The following is a 19194-nucleotide window of genomic DNA, read 5'->3' as shown; positions in this document are numbered from 1 at the left end:
AATGAAAACAACTCACACTTTAGGTCATTGTTTTAAAAAGACCAAAATATTATATTATTAAATACTTTATTTATCACAATTTTGATATTATATTATAGGTTAATTTTTCATAAATATAACAAAGCATCAAAATATTTACGGTCCGTATATTAAAATAAAAAAGTTCAATGAAGCTGGTAGAAATTTTTCATAAATTTTAGATTTGTTCTTGATATTACAGACGATTGGTTACTTCTCTTATCCTTCTTTGCGATTTATTAATTTTCTCTTCCAGATTTTCTTTCTTATATTTTTAAACGTTTTATCATCTCTGTCTCGTCTGCCGTCGTCCATCAGCCGATTGCCTTCACGCGAGCTTTCAGCCGTAGACGCCCAAGCCAACAACCATCCTCATCGCCATGTGCTGCACCTCGAGCCGTTTGCAACCTTCAGCCGATTGTTTGCGTTTTCTCGAGTTGTCTTCGTTGTCGTCCGTAGCCATCTCACATCGAGCGTCGCTTTTCGTCAGTCGTCGCCGATCAAGCGAACCGCGTAGGAGTGAGTCGCGTGCAAGTTGAACCCGAGCCGCACACATGCCCTAGCCGTAAGCCACTTCCTCGCACCGAGCTGTCGCCAGCCGCAAGCCTCTTCAAGACGCGTGCAGCCTTACCGAATCGACCCTGCGCATGCGAGCTGCCCCTGCGCGTGTGAGCCGCCCCTACGCATACGAGCCGCCTGCCCAGTCGATTTCCCTCCTTTAGTCGAGCTACCTAGCCATTTTCCCCTCTAGCCGAACCATTTTGAGCCACCAAGCTTAGTTTTTGCCTTTTCACCTATTTTTGGGAAGTTTTGGGTAAGTGGATTGGGTTTGGTTAATCCTTAACAAAGATTGATTTTTGGACTCTAATTAATTTAACTATGGATTTTTTATTAAATTTGGTTAGATTTTAATTGGAAGCTGAGCTGGGAATTTGTCCAACTAAGGGTGAATCGAATTCGACCTTGACCTTGGTAAGTTAAATCAACTGGATATTTGGATCCCTAATCAACTGCGAGTTAAGTTATTGAACTTATTGAATTTCCCTTTCTGTTTAGGATTTATTCTTTGGTAGTTTGGCCTTTCTGTTAGGATTATGTTTGGTTAAGCTAATCTTCAAGTAAGAGATTCTCCTACTAGACCTTCAAACTGAAGTAAGAGCTTACATAAAGTTTCCGTTAAGTATTGATGTAGCTAAGATGCAAAATGAGTTTATGTTATGATGATTGATAATCAGGGGAAAGTTTATATTTATGATGACTGTTAAGTTATGACATGGTAGTGTGATGATGACTAATGTTATGCATGAATTAATAATCTCATGATTTAGACTGCTGCGATTATTATTCTTGTCATGCTTATGATGTTATGTTATGCTTCATGTATGGATAGGGTGTACTGTTAGCTTTTTTTATTAGAGTCGTACTCACATGGGTGTCCCTCGGGATCACCACCCTTATATGACTGCATAGTCCAACGGGATCACCAGTTCAGTATGAGATGATATGTTTACGAGTAGCTCGATGGAGTCACTCACAGTTCGATTGTCTTAGTGTTTTTTTCGAGAATCACTAAAGACCAGTTTGTTCTAGGTGTTCCTTTGGGTTCACCGAAGGTCAGAGATGTTCCTACGGGATCACAGATTGCACGTGTTCAGGAACATGACAGTTAGGGGTACCAGTTTACAGGACTCTAATAGAAAGTTAACAGCCACCAAGCGTGACTAATAGTAGGTCCCTTACTGAGTATACTTTTATACTCACTCTCTTATGTTTAATTTTTCAGGTAGAGGTAGAGGTAAAGTAGAGGAAAGCTGGCAAATGAAAATAAGTGATCGTGACATGCCATAGGGAACGTTTTTGCTTCCGCCGTTATGATTTTAGTATTTTGGTTCTTTCATTGTTTTTTTTTTAAAAAAAAACTAGATAGGGCCCGAGCTAGAAACTTACTTTTAGATTTCTTTCTACTTACGTTATTTATTTATGATTTTAAATGAGTAGTTGAAGTTTTAATCATGAACTTTTGTTTTACCTTCCGATTTAATTTAAGAAATTTTATTTTCTTTTAAATAGCAATGACCTCAGCTTAATATAAAGAGTTTGGTCGGTATACTGGGTTTTATTTTATAATTATCAATTATTCAAGAGCAAAACTTGGTATATTGATAATAGAATATTCAATTATAAGAAAGAACACCATTTTTTAAGGTCAAAAAACATTATTTTTTGCCTTCCTATATTGTACAAGATTAAATTAAACAAATAAATTTAATGATCTTGTTTTTTTTTTAATTAATGCAATTAGTTAATTATGTATTCACTGTTTATGATTTGATATTCTTTCAATGCATCGTTTATATAAACCTAAATAGCAAATTCTTTTAAGTTGTTTGATCAAATAGTTCAATAATTTTTTCTTTTTAATGCCTTAAACAAGCACAATGTTATTTCGGATACAAAGAAGCGAGAACTAATAAACAAGTTAGAAAATTGGTCTATTTGGTAGAAAATCGGATTAGAACAATACTTGAAAACATAGGATTAAATCAAAATCATATATATATTTTTTTTTATTTCATGTTTACACATATGTGTTTTGATAACAAATTCGAAAATGAGATTTTAGTTTAAACAATTGCAAATTAGTGGTACCCACCCATAGTATGATGCCAAATTTTAATTTTGATGATTATTTTGTTTAAAATTGTGTTGATATATTTTCAATACTTAACAACAGAATTTTAGTTGAGTTAAAGAAAAAGATGTTTTAGTTGAATTAAAAGAAAGAGATTTAATGAACTCCGCTTATGTAATTTTAAATAAACCGTTTAACACACTTCAATTGTTTTTTTTTATTATGAACATTAATTATCAAGATATATTTGATTATAATACTAATTTTATATAGTTCATGGTTTAATTACGATTATAATTTAGAACAAATTCTCGTAATTAGTTTCTATGAGGGTTTTATCGTACTACGTGGATTATAACATATTTTTTATAAGTAGTTAATTAGTTTCTATAAGAATTTTATCGTACTACGTGGATTATAACATATTTTTTATAAGTAGTTATAGAATACATGACTAAAAGTCTTTAGAACATCATCATTTTTGTTGATGAATTTTCAATAGCAAATGAATATATATATATTTTATTAAGTTTGAATAATAAAGTATGAATTACCAAATTTATCTGGAAGAAGCGTTTAATCTTTACAATCATGAATTAACAAATTTGACAAACAACATATTTTAGCAATTTATGTAGTTTAACTTTTAAAATTATTAAGTATTTAATTTTGATAAATAATTACATCTATTATTTGGAATAACCTTTACAGTTTTATTTGTCCATTTCAATAAATGAAAACAACTCACACTTTAGGTCATTGTTTTAAAAAGACCAAAATATTATATTATTAAATACTTTATTTATCACAATTTTTATATTATATTATAGGTTAATTTTTCATAAATATAACAAAGCATCAAAATATTTACGGTCCGTATACTAAAATAAAAAAGTCCAATGAAGCTGGTAGAAATTTTTCATAAATTTTAGATTTGTTCTTGATATTAAAGACGATTGGTTACTTCTCTTATTCTTCTTTGCGATTTATTCATTTTCTCTTCCAGATTTTCTTTCTTATATTTTTAAACGTTTTATTCTTCTGTTTAAATCTCAAGAATATTCAAGATCGTTTCAAAAGAATATTGAATTTCATCAAAATATTAACTTCATATTCCTCATATTCAAGAATATCAAGATCGTTTAAATATCACTGTGACATAATCTAAACGATAGTCTACCATTGTCAACACGATGGTTTAGAGTTGAAGCCATTTTTCACCGTTTAAAAAGAACTATACGATCGTGTAGATAAAATCTAAAACGGTTGTTGTTTACCATAACAAAACAATCGTTTAGCATAGTCAACACGATTATTTAGATTTGAAACTCTTTTCCTATCATTAAAAAGAACTAAACGATCATGTTAATACTACCTACACGACCATGTATCATTATTTATATGATCATGTTTCATGATCGTTTAGAAGACGATTACACATACGTGTGTGACCGATTAATCGTACGTTGGTTAGAGCATTTTTTGTATTTTTTATTGTAGGCCTTTAGGATTTTTTTTTTAATTTTTAGAATTATTTTGTAGGATATAAGTATTTTGCTAGTTTGTTACATTTTTTAAAAAAACTCTTATATTATATCTAAAATGATGAAATATATATTTTATTTAAGAATTTTCAATTAAAATACTAAACAACCTTTTTATCTCTAAAACAGCTTGCAATTCTAATTTAATATTTATATACCTTTTTTGTTGGGATGAACTTGTTTTCTTTTGGTTGAAGCAAGGAAATAACTCACCAAGCAAGTTATTTACATATCTTTCTTTTGGTTGGTAATGAAACAAACATTTATATATTATAATTACTATTTAACTACAGTTTCATTGTATAAACATTGAAACCTATACTGTTATTCATGGAAGTTCATATTTATTTGTTTTGTGTCAAAATTGGAGCAATATAAATAACATGTACCAAATCAACAACATGCATTCATTATTAAAAACACATTTTTGACCTAAAATTTATTTATAAAAACAATACCAAATTAAGTGATTAAATAATTATCGTTGATTTAAAAACGAAATGTCATGAAACAATCAATTATTATACTTTCTCCTCGAATCATTTATGCACTTTTGATGGTGAATTATAGGACCGAAAAGAAGAGTCACAAAATCTGATAATATTTGTAGCAGTGTTATTGTGAAGATTTGTTTTTAATTTTTTGTTCGCTTATATTAGAGTCTCGCAAACATTTGTTTAGTGTTTTTCTTTATTTGTTTATGTGTAGCCATTAGTTCAAATTTAATTACTGATCCAGTGAGTGGAGTGATTTATGAATAATCCTTTTTATAATTTACTTCCTCATTGTTTATACAAACCTTTATGTATGATCTTTATCACAATTACTATTTACGAGTATTTTATTAAATGATACAAACTATTGAGGAGATAGGATTAAATATTTCTAATTTTTTAATTTACAATTTAACCTAGATTGTTCTGATTTAAATTGTGGCCATGGTAGATTTTGTTTTGTTCTTACTTGGTGTCATTCTTAGAAGAAAAAACAAAACAAATGAAAATTTTCCAACATTAGATATCGAGAAGTAGGTCTAAAATTCGAAATATTAAAGGTCATCAATATGTAATTTTTTAGTTGGATTTCACTTTAACTTGTTAATTTTCGATATCAGATTATTGTTTTTTAATTGTAGCTATTTTCAGAATTTTCTTCAATTTTTTTACCTTCCTTCTCTCGAAAAGGAAATAAATAAAATAAAATAAAATAATTTTTTGAAAAAATATTTAGACTACAAAACTTATGAAAATGTTTACAAATATACTAAAATATTATAATTTCCTTAAATCAAAATAAACTACCGATATTTTATGAATATTTTGGGATTTTAAAATGGGCATACATTTTTCAGCAATAAAATGTAATTACAGATGCCAAATTAAATAGATGCTAATGCTAATATTTAAGTTTCTATGTATATATATTTATTTTTTAAAATTATTAATAATAAAGGCTTATATTTTCTATTCCTTCCGTACGAAATCTTTTCTTTATTGAAATTAGACGTTAAAAGCTGGATTTATAAAAGGAAATCATTTATTCACATCTTTTTAAATAATAAACCTAAAAAAACAAAAACCTTTCCTTAAAAGAAAATAATCATAATAATAAATATCATTGCAATTTTTATCTCTTATATATATATATATATATATATATATATATATAGATAATTTACATATATATAGAACAAAATTAAAAAAAATATTTTCTACTTGTATAACAAAGAATAAAAATCCATAAAATAAAGATATTCTTCAGAACTAATTTCAGAATTCAAAAAGTAATATTTTGAAACACAATTTAAAGATAACAAGTGAAAGAAAATATCTTTTTTTTTTTTATTATTATTATTAGAAGTAGATATGGTTAGTTTGATAGTTTATGGAGTTGAATTTCAAATAAGGAAAATAATAATAAACAAAAGAAATATTATTTTACCTTTTCCTTTATGGATATTAATTTAGGTTTGAATACTCATTATATTATATAAAACTCATCACACACTCCATAACCATATATTCTTCTTTCAACTCTTTAATAAAATCTCTTCTCTACTCCAACTTTAGAAAACACATCACCTCAACGGTAACCTTTAATATTTTTATTTTATTTTATTTTTTTCACAAAATTAGTTATTTTTCTTATTATATAGTTTTTATTAAAGTATTTTTGTTAAAATTCCAAATATTAGACAGTCACAAGCATGCGAAACATGTTTTTAATTCTTTTATTCATTGTGTTTAGTCTAGTTCCAACGTAATTAATTAGTGGTTAATTAATTCTCCCATATAATACATCTGTTTGAATTGTGCTTTACCTGAATTTTGTTTCTATTTTTGTTTTCTTCTTACGTGGTGCCATTCTTTAAATTACCAAATAAATAATAAAAGAATTTGTTTTTTCCAAATCCTAACCCCCCCAAAAAATAAAATAATAACTAAATAAAATTAGGTTCTACGAGATCACTTTGAGAAGATGAAATATTAGACTCACAAATATATATATATATATATATATATATATATATATATATATATATTATATTGTGTAGTTTAGTTTTATTTTACTTGACGTCGTTAACTTTGGATATAATATTTTCCTAATAAAGTCGATTGTTGATGCAGTCAAGTTTGGTTCAATTCAATCTCTTCAATGGAATATCAAATCTCTCAATACTCAACTACGGCAGTGGAAATAGATATAGATCTTCCGATGTCCAGAAGAATCCGGAAGCATCCGTCACCAATCGAACTAATTGGCTTGCTCTTCACCCTACGTCGCCGTTGCAACCGCTTTCAGGTGTTAGAGAACGGTGAGCGACAATTAGTAGAGGAACAAGAAGCATCAAAAGTTCCTCTATGCGACCACCAATTCCCTGTTGAAATCTTCAATGGAGACGACAATTCTCTATTCCAATACCTTTGTTGTAGCTTCGAAAACTACGAACCTAAAATTGATGCAGAGGTGGTAGCAACTGCCCTAATCGAGCAGTGGATTGGGATAAGGGACCAACTGAATTCGAGAAGCTGCCATAAAGTATTTTCAATGACGGTGAATTTGACAATCACAGATGTTGTGGTTCAATATGTTATTGGGGAAGACGGTAGCTCATTTGGTGGAGAAGATTTTAGAGCGGTTCCAGCATGCGACAAAGCTCTTAAGAAGATGTTGAAGAGATTGGAAGTGAGAGACGAAGATGAAAGAATTTGTATTATATGTTTGGATGAAGTTAGGAAAAAGAAGAATGGGCGATGTGGTTTGGAAATGCCTTGTTTACATGTGTTTCATGGGAAATGCATTGAAAATTGGTTGAAAAATAGCCATTGTTGTCCAATTTGTAGATTTCAAATGCCAATCAGTTCAGGCTTTGGTGAAGATTTTTGAAAATGTGAGTTAAAGAAAAGATATAATCCCTTGTTTTTCTGAAATTCTTTTGTTTTTTCTTTTTTTTTTTACCTCATTTATTAAATTAGGGTTTTTGTTTCGTTTCTTTTCACCCACTCTATCTATGTTGAACATTAATTAATTAAAAAAAAAAAAAACTTAATTTCTCACTCTACTAATTGTAACACTTTATTCTAAAAAAGCAGAAATAATCCTTAAAGTAGTTACATAAAAATTAATTTAATTTTAAGGAAAAAATACAAGGAATGGTGCTTCTCTCCTAAAATTTTCATTTTGAATAATTTTCAGTCATTCTCAATCAATAAACTAATCCTCAATGCATGGTAGTGTTTGTCTTTCACATTCAAAGAATGAGAAATTGTGTTAGTGTACATATCCAAATTAACTCCATAAACATTCGCCCCGAACTCAAAAGTTCTTCAAGACCGAGAACTTCAGTATCTCGAATCAAAGAAAGCTAATCAATGTCTAATGAGATAAAATTTGACCATTACCTAATAGCAATGCATCGAACAATATTCTCAATCCTTGAAAAGCACAAGGCTCCATTTTCCAACCAATCCCTTCTAATAGATCTTTACTTGAAGAGGTCTGGATTCAACCAATCCCTGCAAAATTTTAAAGTTTAAAACAAAGGTTTAACTTTAAACTCATTCATGATTGAAAAAGAGAAGGGGGATTGTGTGTTGTACTTGCTAATGTCGTCAAGGTGATCATCGAAGTCCACCACATCTTGCCATTTTTCAGATGATATGAAATCCAACAACACCACGTTTGCTGACGGTTCCTTGATCATCAGCTGGCTGCTTCCATCTGATCCAGCCAGCTTCCAGTTCTTGGAAGTTTCCTTTGTGTATAGCTGGTAGGAGACAAAACCAACAAAATGAATGAGAAGAGCATTAATCTACCATCTCCTCATGCTTAGTCTACCATATTTCAAGATGAAACTAATAACGTAGACAAGGCCTATAGTTTAAAAGTATTCCTAGATTACAAGACGTCCGGTCAGGTTGCATAAGTTGAATGCAGCACAAAACAGCTATGATAATCAGTATTGTTAATTGTTAAGTGGAGTTATGCATAAAATGCAATCACATCTTGATTAAACTAAACGATTCCAAAGAAACCTTATACAGGACATCTCGAAATCAATTTGAATATTAGAAAGAGTAAAACAATGCTGCTAAGATGATAAAAAGCAATTGGAACGGGAAGAATTCGGAATCTAGAAATGCTAGCTAGCAGAAGACTCCAAATCTGAAAGTAAATTTCCTACGACACCAACAACCCTCAGTAACACTCATAGGATTTTAAATCAGACCACCATGAACTAAATCCAATCACTCAAAGGCTTTTACTAACCACAAGAAACTCCAACAAGTTTGATTAATTTTTTAAAAGAAAATGCATAAGGGAATAATCAAATAGAGTCGATTTGCAAAATCTTAACTTTCACGTTAGAAGCAGTCATGGAAAAAGTACGATATGAAAACACGTCAATTTCAAATAAACTAGGATAAGGGTACGTTACATTTTGTACTTATTACTAATTTTATGATATATGTAAATTTAACCAATAGATGCTATTGCTAATGTAGCCCACTAAAAGGAGTAAAACGTCAAATTATTTGACAAGAGTACAAAAGACAATACAAATACTGACATAGAAGATGGTGTGGTGGCACACAGAGAGGATAATGGCTGGTCATGAATGGCACAGGTAAAAATGAAGAAAAAGATGAAGGTCTGCTTGACGTCGCAATAGATAGGGATTAGGGACTTTCAATTTTTTGTTTAATTTGTTCATAATTTATGCTTCTTTTGGGGTAGGACAACTATGGGTAAATGGGTGTGTTGCAAGATTTAAAGGGAAAAAAAGAACCCGGCTTGTCCCCTTCATGTACCTGGGAGAGGACATGCTAGCTAAAAATAATTTTATACCTGGATTCACATATTAGCCACATATCCAAAGCATACCTAAACAAATCGACATCCAATGCAGATTCTTTTTCTCAAATGAAGTATCATAGATTCTATGTAATTGAGGTAGGAACCCATTTGGAAACAAATGAGATACCCACGATTCTCCCTTCCGACCCAAATTTTCTCACCAGATGACCACTCTACTACATTTAAGTGCCAAAGGGAAATTCATAGAATTCTAATGAAGATGCGCGACCACCATAACTTAAACTTGTCCTCTCTTTGGCCCTTAGTCACTAGTCCAACCCATGGTAGCTGGTAAAACAGGTAGTAATCAACAAGAAACTCCAACAGGATAAAACATTTTTTTTTTCTTTTTAGGAAAATGCAGAAGGGAAAAATCAAATAAGGTTAATTCACAAAATCCAAAATCACTTGCGAAGGTAAATGAAGGAGAATATAAACATCCAGGTCTATCCCCCTCCACAATAAAGATGGTATGGATTATTCCAACACTCAGTCTCTCAATCATTGTTTGTAAAATGAACTTGAACAATTAAATTTGTCTTGCACCAAAAACCCTAACAAGATTTACAATAGAAAAAACCTATAGCTTCAAGCCACCACTTTCTGATAGTTGGTTTGAATTTTGAAAGTCCATAAAAAGATCCCAAAAGAAAAGAGATAAAGAAATCCACTCCATTGCCCTCCCCACCACGGAGAATCCACCTAAAATTATCATGCACTAAGCATAAGCCCGCTGTGTGGTGGGGGAAAACTAAATAAAGGAATGGAACGACTTTCCACCTATAGGGCAAAAAAGATTCTATTGAAGTTTCTCCTAGATCCATCCACAGATTCCATGCTGAGCATCTTATGAAATCCTACGTTAACGCTGAGGCAGCTCGAACCTTAATTAGAGATCACACTCCAATTGCCTCTCTCAAACTTTCACATCCTAAAAGAAACCCCACAAACTGTATACAATCCAAAGCAGAATCAGTACAAGCCAACCAAATTTAGAAAACATTGAAACAGATTCAGAAAACCAAATAAATTTAAAGATCTAGTTACTACTTACTACTACTAGCTCTAATCTATGATAATGAGTAAGAGAGTCAGTAAAAATCTCCAGCATACGTTTTCCTATATTGAATTGCAAAGAGCATCAACAACAACCAATGATATTGAGATAAAAAATTCAAATCTCCATAAATGGAAAAGGAGCGAGAAATTGTCTAAAAAAGACAATACTATAAAGCATTCTAGTGACCTCTTAGTTTAAGGTCAAATCCAGCATTTGGAAAACCTATAAAGAATATCCCCTCGATTAGCGGATGAATAATGAATATGAAATGTTACAAAGCTACTTTACGATGTTCCACTGTCCTTGAATACCATCAATATTCAGAACCATGATACAACTTACAAAACCGTGATAAGAATTCTATAGCGATAAACTCACCTCCATTACAGGGCTTCTATCCTTTCTCTTCGGCAAAGCTTCAAGTTTCCTGTGATCTAACTGCAGAGAAGCATAAGTCAAACAAAACGAAATATATATATATATATATATATATATATATATATATATATATATATATATATAAAAAGGAAGAAGATACAGATGAAGCACAATAAGACAATTCTTACCAAAAGAAGAGCAGCATGTGGAAAAAATCGAGAAATATGATCACCAATATTCTTGGCTACACCGCCGACCTCATAGTCATCAAACCGCTCATTGGCATGAAAGTACCCCACAATATTCAATCCCTTAGCCGCATAGTATTCTTCAATCTGATAGCAAATCAAGCATGTCCACGACCTCATCAATCACAGATCTCAAATAGGAAATGAAAAAGGAGTAAACAAAACACAACAAGTTCACACATGAGCAACCAGTTTGCATAAACCTAAACATGAAGGACCGATGTAAAATGGTTCAAAAGGAGTACCAGAAGGAGAGATATCTCGAGCTGAGGGAGGAGACCGATGCTGGAGTGGAAGAGAGGGACGGAATCGGAAATTTCAATGACATCATTGGGACCGGAGATGCGACCTAAAAGGACTCCATTGACGGCGGAAGAACGGTGCTTTAGGGCATGGAGAACAAGTTTTATGTAAGCGTTTTGAGAGATCTCGAAGCGTAGATCGCCGCCCATGAGTCGGAATTGGGAAATCTCCCGGAAGTCAGCCGGAAGAGACAGTTGAGAGAGGAGGAGGCGGAGTTTACAGCCAAAGTAAAGCCGTACGGCAATTAGCAGAGAAGTGAGAAGAAATGACAAATTAAACGAAGCAAGTAAATAAATAAACAAATAAATAAGGGGATGTTCTCAAAAATATAAAAAAACCAAGAAATATTTACGCTAAAATATTAAAAATAACCCGTCAACCATGTCTTCAATAATGGGTGTAATATATTAATTAGATATGATTCAATATATACGCTATCATTTATATATGGTATGGTTTACATATGACTACAATTTATAGTTTTAGATATATCGTTTTAATTTTGTTGCAACATGCTCCCAAATTTAAATGATTTTTGTTTAGATTTTTTTAGATTTAGATTTTCTTATTTAGATCTTTTTACACAATCGTTTAGATCTATTTAGCTACTCCAATCTAAATGATTTTTTTTCAAAATTATTTGTAGTGATGTTTTATTTTTTTTACACAATCGACGATGAAAAGAAATCGAAGCGAAAAAAAAAGGAAAACAAGAAAAACGATGAGATGATAGAAAGAAATTGAAGAGAAAAGAAGAAAGACGAAATAACACAAGAAAGACGAAAGATGGAACGACAAAATTGGAATATTTTAAAAATGGCTAACTTGGACTTTGTTAGCCAGTTAAATAGTTTACAGTTTTGTTAAATTTATGTAAATTTCTCTAAATAAGGGATACTTCAACTAGCTAAATAGCAAAATAATAATAATACCAATGAAAATTTAAAAAAAAATTATAAAGAAATAATATGACTTGAAAAAAATAGCTCTACTTAAACTAAAAACCCGTCAACAATGCTAATATATTTGATATACGATCTTGGCGTTTACATTTTAATTAATTGGATTAGTTTAAATTTGGTTACACGAGACCATCTTTTAGATTCGATTACATAATCTAAACAATGTAAAAAAGAAAAAAGAAAGATAAGGAAGAAAAAAGAAGAAGAAAGACATAAAAAAGAAAAACAATAAAAAAAATCAGATTTGGTTAAACACAAATCTAATCGACCCTAAAAAAATCAAATTTTGAATTATTTAAAAAATAAAAATGGTAACTTTACATTTGTTACGCGTTAAATATTTGAATAGTTTTATATTTACGAAAGTTTTTCAAATAGCTTAATTTTGTAATTTGCTTTGAAAAATATATTAGATATAAAGTTTTGACAAGGTTAGGTTATGGTTGCTAAAAAAAGATATGGTGACCATTTGAGTCATAATTTTGAGAAGAAATATCAGAGGATGAAAACCAACAAAAAAAAATGTTTTTTAAAAAATATAACATCAAAATATTTACGATTGGAAAAAACAAAAAAAAAACCTATCACACACAATAAATTTTGCACTCACGCCTGATATATTTTGATACATGATCTTATAACAAGATCCATTGGTTAGCCAAACATAAATCATATTTTTGTATGGTACACCTTTAAGTTTGACTAGATTATTTAGAATTGGATCTAAATCTAAACGAAAATTTTGGAGATTCTTTGTTTAGGTTTGATTAGTCGAATCTAAACGACGATCGTCTACTCATATCCAACGATTTTTTTCAATATCTTGATGGAAACGAAAAGAAAATATGAAATGAAATATAAATCTGAAATATTTAAAAAAATGGGTGGGGCCTTTTGTTATTTATTTATTATTTTTTTTAATTTCAAATTAGTCTATTTAGTGTTGTCACTTGGGAAGGTTTTCTAGGGTCGATGATATTTTTTATCGGCCCTTTTTGTATTTTTTGTTGATTCATGATTTTGTTAAGTTTTGAGGAGATATTTTGAATTTAGGAATTTTGATATTTTAACTTCTAACTTTTTTGTTTTCTTAGTTGAAGGGAAAATTCCAAAAAGAGATGAACGAATACAAGGATAAGTACAAGTAAATATGAGTTGTTTTCAATGTTTTTTTCACTCAAATTAACTTTGAAGGAATTGATTGTTTAGGTACTTGAATTTCTTATATTTATGTTTTGTCATGTTAAGAAATTAAGGGCCCGTTTGGTAACGTTCTTGTTCCTGTTTCTTGTTTCTGTTTCCATTTTTTAAGAAACAGAAGTGTTCGATAACGTTCCTTGTTTCTCATTCTAAAAAAAGGTAGAAACGTTTCTCATTTTATAAGGAATTATTGGGAACAAAAAAAAAGTAGTTTCTTCTGTTCCTCAATTGCTTCTATTGGTTTTCTTTTTCTCAACTTTTTTCTATTTGTTTCGTTTTTCTTTTTCTCAATTATTTTTATTTTTTTCCTTTCATTTTTCTCAATTATTTTTATTGGTTTTTTTTTTCTTTTTCTCAATTATTTTTATTGGTTTCCTTTTCATTTTTCTCAATTATTTTTATTTCTTTTCTTTTACTCTTTCTCAATTATTTTTATTGGTTTCCTTTTCCTTTTTCTCAATTATTTTTATTGGTTTCCTTTTCCTTTTATCTCTATCGTCTTCTCCAAATAATCATCATCTTCCTCTTTCACTCATCGTTTTTCTCTGCACACTGTTTCCTCTTCACCTCTCATCGTCTTTCTCGACAACCCGAACTCTTCCTCTTCGTCGGATCCATAGTTTTTGCCTGATTGTTCCTCTTCGTCGGATCCATAGTTTTCATCTTCCTCTTTGTGCAAATCTGGGTTTTCGTTGTAGGTTTTTCTCTAAAGCATCATAGGTTAAGAGTTAAAAGGTTAAATTTTGTTTTGTTTATTTCAATTCTGAATATTGAAGACATAATAACTTACTTTAAAATTAATATTAAATTCTAGATGTCACGAAATAACGATGAGATTGTTGAAATTGATGGATTAAAAAGAGAAAATGTTTGAGTAAGAGATGATATTTCCAATCAAATTTGGTAACATTTGAAGGATAAATATAATTTTATGTTTATGTTATTATTTTTATTTGTGCATTGATACTTCTTCGTATTAAATGAATAAACTTTTGATAATTTTATTTGTTATGTTTGATGGATAGACCTATATTTTTGTTTAATGTTTAATTGAAGTAGATGTGAAAAATAAAAAATAAATCTAGAAGAAAATCAATAAACAAGAAACGGTTATCAAACACATTTTTTGTTTCTGTTTCTTTTTTTTTTTTCAAGAAACAAGAAACAGAAACAGTTATCAAACGCATTACTGTTTCTTGTTCTAAAAAAAGAAGAAACAGGAAACAGGGAACAAGGAACAAGAAACAAGAAACAAAGAATAGGAACGTTACCAAACGGGCCCTAAGAGAGTTTTTCTTTAATTACTTAAATTTTATGAAGAAGTGAAAAAGAAAGGGAGCGAGAGAAGTTTGATATATTAAGAAGGAGGAAAAAACTAAAATGGTTCCAAAGCACCATTGCGGTTAGTTTTAGGTGAAAATCGTTGTTTTGTTTAAAACATATTCCTGAATTATTGAAAAGTCTTGTTAAAAAATACTCCTCAACTATTGAAAAGTTCTATAAATATCCTTTAAGCGTGAAAAAACTTCAAAAATGTCTTCATCAATCTAATTTTTACACCAATTTTTTTAGTACTTCAAATAAAATCCATAGTTTTAAATTTCTATCGATATATTGATATTTCTATTGGTATTTTATATTTCCATGTATTTGGCATCGATAGAAGGGGTAAATCGATATTTTCAACACATCCTAAAAAAGTCCAAGAATCACATAAAATAAAACATCAAATGACACTAATATAAGTATAATGTAAACATAATATAAATAATAAACATGTTTACTCACTTGATAATAATAAATATTTATTTAATTATTTTATTTTATTTTATTGATTTAGGTTACAACATCACTCCATAAAATCTCACAAAGTTTCCAAACGAAAATTTCTCCTTAAAACATACTGATACGATAATTAGTAAAAAAAAAAATCCCGCACTGATAGATCTATCAAATTATCACTTTGGGTTAACAGTCAAATACATTTTTTATGTAACAATTAATGTTCACGATCAATCACTGTGTGTTAATAGTCAAATAAAAATGAGATTATGATTTAAACTTAAAATTTAGGTTTTTATTTTAGTTGGTTAGAAATTTGGTATAAAATTTGGATAAATGAAAGTATTTTTTTATCACTTTTTAAGCTCAAGGGTATTTATGAAACTTTTCCAGGGGTACTTTTTAAACAAAATTTTATCAGTTTCCATCCAAAATTAACGGTAAGAGTGTTTTTGAATTATTTTTAAAAGTTTTAAGAGTATTTTTTAAACTTTTGAAAGTTAAGGTAATTTTTGACACAAACTACAAAATTCAATAGCATTTTTTTTGTTATTTAACTAAATATTGTTATATATATATATATAAAATAGGTTGAATATTTTGATTTTAATTACTATATTTGGAATTCTTCTTTTTTACCCTTACATACACATAAATTATGGATCAAAATTCTAAAACATTACGATTATGAAATGTAATTCTAAAAAAAAAAAAAAAAAAAACTTCATTCTCTCCCTTCTATTTTTATAATAAAAACATGAGAAGCATGTGCATGCTAAACTTAATGCACAAACGTCATGCTGATTGTGCATTATATTGATATAATCCAAAATGCTGAAATAATATTAAAAGCTTAAGAAATACAATATCTCCCATTTTATTCATGATATTTGGTCCTTACCTCTCTTGAGTACTCTTACTCAAACCTGAAGCTACTATACAATTGCCTCTCTGCACTTGATTTCATGTTTTTTAGGAAGATTTTTTGGATTATGTACATTATGTCCATAGATTATTTTTTGACTCGAAGCTGTCTTTGAAATGCCCGCAAATGATTTATGAAAACAACAAAAGCAATTATAGATGTTGACAAAGGTAGTTTGTCTCTGTAGAATTCGATGGAGATAGGATATCTTTTAACATGAATGAATCCATGAAATATCCTATAGAAAAAATTTCTCTCAACCTTTTAGAATCTATTGACTCTATTCCTGTGGCTTGTGATAACTTGTTTGGAAACAATTTTGAAAACCATGATGTTGTTGATTGTGAATTTCTTAAGTACCATTTGTTTGATGAGTATGCTTTTGATATGAAAAATTTTCTTTGTGAATATGACCATGCATATGTTTGCAAGGAAAACGTTTCTTTTAAGAAAAATCATGACTTAGACGAATCCTTGTATGAATTGGACTATGAGCTAGCTATAAGTGAAGATGAAAACTCACTATTAGATAGTTTCATTTACATAGATGAATCCATTGAAAGTGATACTAAAAAGAATCTAACTAGCTCAAAAACCTTCATGTGACCTAGAAAAAAATTCATTAAATCTGAAATTTGACAAAAAGGTTGTCAATCTTTGATATTAATTCTCAAAAAGAAACTTCCTTGGAACATTACATGCATGTAGGCATAGAACCTAAACATAATCACTCTCTTGAGCATGTTGACTTTATGATAGATAATCTTTCCTTGGAATATGTTGTTGAAAGTCTCTCTTTTGATGTCCCCACACATGTTAAAGCATTGGATAATTTTGCAATTGATTGTAACAAACTTTCTTGTGATGATGCTTTACATGTAAACAATTTAGATTTAGAAAGTTTGGACAATAATGTTGAATCTTTAGATGATCTACTTGATGAATGCATAGATGAATATATTATAGATGCTTTTGGTCATTCCTCTCCCACTTGTGTGCATGAATTGAACTACTTAGAAGAAGTCATTGATGATATATTTTGTACATGTACATTTTACTGCTTTCTTTTAAATTTTACTGAATATAGTGAATTTTGTACGTACTTAATAATATGCGCTTTAAACATGTGTTGCTGTCTTTTTTATATTAATACCCTCTTTTGATCATACCCACTTGTATATGATTGTTTGAATACCAAGTATGACTGTTAGTGAATGTTTGATTGCTTGTGTAAAAGAATGATGCATGAATGCCTTTTTTTAGCTAGTCTTCTTTGTTGCTTAACTAGGACATGTCTATGATGCACTTGTCTAAATCTTGCCTAGATAGAGTTTGAAAATAATAGGAAAGCTTTTAGAAGTTGAAGACGGTCATAACTTTCTTGTCCAGTTAAACGATGAGATATGAGTCTCTCGTCTAGCCATAATGAAACTAGAAGTCTTATGTAAAGGGTAGGCATTCAATAAAGCTTGTTGTCACTTTGAAGGAAACGATCAAACTAGAATTAAGTCAAGAACCCTATACAAGGATAACCTGCCGATTCTAGCAAGGTCTAGTTACCATTTGCATACCAAAGAAAGAAAAGAGTAGCTTGCTTGCCATATGTAAAAAAAAGTGAGGTTATCCTTGAGCACAAAAAAAAAAAAAAAAAAAAAAAAAAAACAAGAATACCAATGCAATATGCATAATAGCTCATGAAAAAAGAAAAGAGAGTTAAGTCGGTTAGATTGGAATGTGTTAGGGAACTCTTCACTTTTGGCCTAAGCAAAACCAGACTTGCCTAGTTCTTAAAGTTCTTAACCTAGCGTCTTGTTTGATCGAGGGCTTAGAAAAGAGGAGGAATCCTTCCCAATCCACAGTAGGGGAAAACAAGTCTAAGAAATTATTAACTCTTTCTAAGCATGTCTAGAGTTAGAGTAGCAAAACTTGAGTGCATACTAAACATGTTTTCCCCGAACAGTTATAGTTAAAACTTATCTCCAACCGATAGCTAGCTTTCTTTGAATGACCAAATGAAACTTAGAATAACTTTAGATTGATTGTTGAGGTATAGAGTTAAGCTTACTTAGTTGACTTGTTAAGAAAGCATCAAAGCTCTACTTGTATGATTGTTTGAGATTTTACACTTAAGTTTGTCGTGTGCTTCCCGTGCATGCTGCATGATTGACTAATCCTTATTAAAATTACTTTGCTTGGGAAAACAAAAGCTTAAGTGGGGGGTGTTTGATGGGGAAATATTTTCATTTTTACAACAATAGTAGCATATTAGAAAAAATAAAATAAAATAAAAAGTTTGCATATTCTTGCCTCTTGAATTCATCTTCTTAAGTGGTACCATAAAGGATAGAAAATATAAAAAGATTGCATGCTCTCTTTTCTTTTTCTTGCTTATAGTATATGCATGATCTTTACTCTACTTGCTTTTTTATCCATGTCTTCTTCTCTAAATAACATAGAAATCTTTGAAGACATAGGATTAATAGAAAGAAGATTAAGAAGAGAGAGGAGAGAAAGAAACTTAGAAGAAAATACTTTAGGGCCAAACAATCCTCGAGAAGATCCACCCTTCGAACCCCACTTTGAGCAAAAACTTAGAACAACCTAGAATGGGAAAGAAAGCTAGAGAGAAGACTTTAAGAGAACTCTTTGAGCCCTATATTAACTAAAAACCAGCTAGTATTGTAGTTCCACCTACCACCCTATATTTACAAATATGCCTCAACAAAGGATAGCATTTTCCAAGTGCCACAGTTGACAAGTCAAATATCCTCTACTACAAATCTA

General features: G+C 30.1%; 2 protein-coding genes across 2 annotated transcripts; one reads left to right on the top strand and one right to left on the bottom strand.

Annotated features, from left to right (window-relative positions):
- Positions 1–6763: 6763 nt before the first annotated feature.
- On the top strand, positions 6764–9504 carry LOC103495859 (uncharacterized). The gene is made up of 2 exons (XM_051089391.1): positions 6764–7585; positions 9201–9504. The coding sequence occupies exon 1, from the start codon at positions 6850–6852 to the stop codon at positions 7579–7581; it is 732 nt and encodes a 243-aa protein (XP_050945348.1). The 5' UTR covers positions 6764–6849; the 3' UTR covers positions 7582–7585; positions 9201–9504.
- On the bottom strand, positions 7910–11834 carry LOC103495860 (ER membrane protein complex subunit 8/9 homolog). The gene is made up of 5 exons (XM_008457539.3): positions 11484–11834; positions 11179–11325; positions 10991–11050; positions 8295–8461; positions 7910–8210 (listed from the first exon to the last, which is right to left on the bottom strand). The coding sequence occupies exons 1-5, from the start codon at positions 11688–11690 to the stop codon at positions 8180–8182; spliced, it is 612 nt and encodes a 203-aa protein (XP_008455761.1). The 5' UTR covers positions 11691–11834; the 3' UTR covers positions 7910–8179.
- Between the last annotated feature and the right edge of the window lie 7360 nt (positions 11835–19194).

Source organism: Cucumis melo, chromosome 8 (assembly GCF_025177605.1).
Source record: "Cucumis melo cultivar AY chromosome 8, USDA_Cmelo_AY_1.0, whole genome shotgun sequence".
Taxonomy (NCBI): domain Eukaryota; kingdom Viridiplantae; phylum Streptophyta; class Magnoliopsida; order Cucurbitales; family Cucurbitaceae; genus Cucumis; species Cucumis melo.
The sequence above is the reverse complement of the archived record's forward strand: the minus strand, read 5'-3'. Positions and strand labels throughout refer to the sequence as shown.

Excerpts from the sequence above, each read along its gene's own strand:
- LOC103495859 (XM_051089391.1), top strand. The coding sequence starts at position 6,850 with ATGGAATATCAAATCTCTCAATACTCAACTACGGCAGTGGAAATAGAT.
- LOC103495860 (XM_008457539.3), bottom strand. The coding sequence starts at position 11,690 with ATGGGCGGCGATCTACGCTTCGAGATCTCTCAAAACGCTTACATAAAA. Across the intron at positions 8,462-10,990 it reads ATAGAAGCCCTGTAATGGAG|CTATACACAAAGGAAACTTC; the intron begins GTGAGTTTATCG and ends GTCTCCTACCAG. Across the intron at positions 8,211-8,294 it reads CACCTTGACGACATTAGCAA|GGATTGGTTGAATCCAGACC; the intron begins GTACAACACACA and ends AAAATTTTGCAG.